At 50.3% G+C, this 2,667-nt stretch overlaps 1 protein-coding gene across 1 annotated transcript in view; it reads right to left on the reverse strand.

Annotated features, from left to right (window-relative positions):
* LOC119471339 (lisH domain-containing protein ARMC9-like) overlaps positions 1-1,128 on the reverse strand; it is a 32,364-nt gene extending 31,236 nt beyond the window's left edge. The window contains exon 1 of the mRNA XM_037738720.1: positions 995-1,128. Within this exon, the coding sequence (XP_037594648.1) occupies positions 995-1,084 (90 nt within the window). The 5' untranslated portion in view covers positions 1,085-1,128. The remainder of the gene's footprint in view (positions 1-994) is intronic.
* Between the last annotated feature and the right edge of the window lie 1,539 nt (positions 1,129-2,667).

Here is a 2,667-nt window from a genome sequence, read left to right on the forward strand (position 1 = left end):
TGATTCGCCCGCCTCGGCCTCCCAAAGTGCTGGGATTATAGGCGTGAGCCACCATATACGGCCTAGGAGCCTCTTTTAGTGACTCTTCTACCCTATGTGCTCAGCAGTCCCACACAGGGTTTCAGTCTGGGTTGGTCCTGGTTTCTGGCAATTGTTCCTCCCTTCCAAACCCTTACTCTCCAGCATCCCACCTTTGCCACCTGGCCACCCCATCTGCTCTCTGAGACACCTGTGGGCCCTGGCACTGCTATCCTCTCCTGAGGAGTGGCTGCTTTCCTGACTCACATCATACTCTGCCCTATTTAGCTGGTGGGTCGTAAGCCAGTGGTTCTGGAGCTGGCTGATCATCTGAGCTCTCAGAGGTCAGCTTAAGGCCCCATCCCAGGTGATGACACCACAGGCCTCTTGGATGCTTGGACTGACCACCGGCTCCATCCTGAAAGACCCTCCCTTCTGTTCCCATGATCTTCTTCAGTTCTCCTTAGGAGCCTGTGACTACTCACTTGCTGGCCTTCTTGGGGGCCCCTCCTTTCTCCCACTCCTAACTACTGGAATGCCCCTCCTTGCTGACCTACACTGTGGTAACCTCATGGGCTCTGATGGCTTCAGCCAACGCCTTTGGGCCAATGACTTGCAAGTCTACCGCAGTATTGCCTTCCAATACATAAGGCATGCAGACGTGAAAAAGTGGGATGGTAGGCGATGACTAGGGAGGTGGGGTACATCTTCTGATGTTCCAAAGGCCCCTGGCATATGCCTTCTAGCTCTATCTTTCCCCAATCTCCCTTCTGTACACCTGCCTACTTGTGATAGGTAGCTAGGGCCACAGTGCACTTCAGGGCCACTGAAAGCAGGCTGGCTAACATGGACCTTCTCATCAACACAGTATGGTAACAAACCAAACTAAGCCCTCTGTGTCTCTGAAAACACGAAACCCATCAACGTCCATCTGGCCTTTCTGTTTCAGGATCCCCACCCTTCGTGTGGCACTTACCCCCAGGTACTCTGTGGTCAGAAGCTTCTCTCCTGAGAGTTCTCCAAGCTGGGGCTGGATCAGTTCATCTTTGTCCAGATCAGCTTCCATGATGTCATGGTCCTCCTGTTTCAGGAGACATGGGGTGAATGCCTGGTAACCCTGCCACAAGCTCCCAAGGAGTGGCTCCCCAGAATGTGTAGCTGTCATGAAACAAAAAGGCCTCTGCCAACCACAGCGACTTGCAGGCTTAGATTCCAAGGGGGCTCAGGGGCAGCTTGCCTCTGCTCCCAACCTCTCCATGAAGACAAAAGGCACAAGGCCAACCAGCCTCTTCAGGAAGCTGGGCACCTAGGAAGCCTCCATCACTTAGGTGTGTGGAGGTTCTAGAGGACTCTTTAAAGTCTCTCCTAATCACAGTTCTCAGAACTTCTCTCCCTGTGAGGTCAAGGCACCATATGAATAGCCAGTCCATCACCTTTTTTTTTTTTTTTGAGAAGGAGTTTTACTCTTGTCACCCAGGCTGCAGTGCAGTGGCATGATCACAGGTCACTGTGCCGTTGATCTCCTGGGCTCAAGCGAATCTCCCCTTTCAGCCTCCCAAGTAGCTGGAACTATAGGTGTATGCCACCACACCTGGCTAATTTTCGTATTTTTTTGTACAGACAAGGTTTTGCCATGTTACACAGGCTGCCTGGGTTTTCTTTTTGCTTCATATATGCCACATTTGGAGCCCACGAAATCAACAACCCAGAAATGTCAATGGTAAGGACAAAAAAAGTCCCCCAAAGCCTGCTTTTTAGCCAAAGGACCAGGATAGGGGAAGGACTGGCATGACAGGAAAATTGTAGGAAATAAACACGAGAGAGAGCACTGTAGCTCCACTCCCAGCTGTGTGTCAACAAGGGCCTCAGGAGCCCCAGCTGTACCCTCACCAGGCTGGGCCATGCACCCCAACACCCCTGCCAGTGATACCAGAGAAGGCCGAGTAGGCAGCAGTTTCATCCTTGCTGGGCGGTAAGGAGGCCCTCATCCCACAATGTAAGTGGAGACCAGGTGGGAGCTTGGACTTGTACCCACACTTGGTAGTGAACAGATGCCCCTCACACCCTTCTTGAAGTGGTGTCAGAATGAGTCATGTGGGGTGCAATGAATGACATGGCACTCTTGTTCCTTCCAGGTAGGGAGGCATTCGTGGATGCTTAGTGGGGGATGCAGGAACCCCCATCATCTGGTGTCAACCACGTCAAGCGCGGAACCTGGAATTCTACTCCTACCTGGCAGTAATTAGGAGTCCCTGCAAGGAGTCCCAACAAGGCAAAAAAAAAAAAAAAAAAAAAAAAAAACCCAACAAGGCAAAAAAAAAAAAAAAAAAGGAAATAAAAGCCATGCAGATCATAAAAGGAAGAAAAACTATCCCATTTGCATACGACTGTCTGTGTAGAAATAAGGAATCTACAAAAAACTGCATACACACAGAAAAATCCTTCTAGAAGTAAAGAATTCAAAAAGTCCGCAGGATAGAAGAGAAACACATAAAATCAATTCATTTATACCAGCAAGGAACACACAAACATTGCAATAAAAAATACAATACCGGCCGGGCGCGGTGGCTCAAGCCTGTAATCCCAGCACTTTGGGAGGCCGAGGCGGGTGGATCACGAGGTCAAGAGATCGAGACCATCCTGGTCAAC

This window comes from Cebus imitator, unplaced genomic scaffold, assembly GCF_001604975.1.
Source record: "Cebus imitator isolate Cc_AM_T3 unplaced genomic scaffold, Cebus_imitator-1.0 Scaffold57, whole genome shotgun sequence".
In the NCBI taxonomy this organism is placed as follows: domain Eukaryota; kingdom Metazoa; phylum Chordata; class Mammalia; order Primates; family Cebidae; genus Cebus; species Cebus imitator.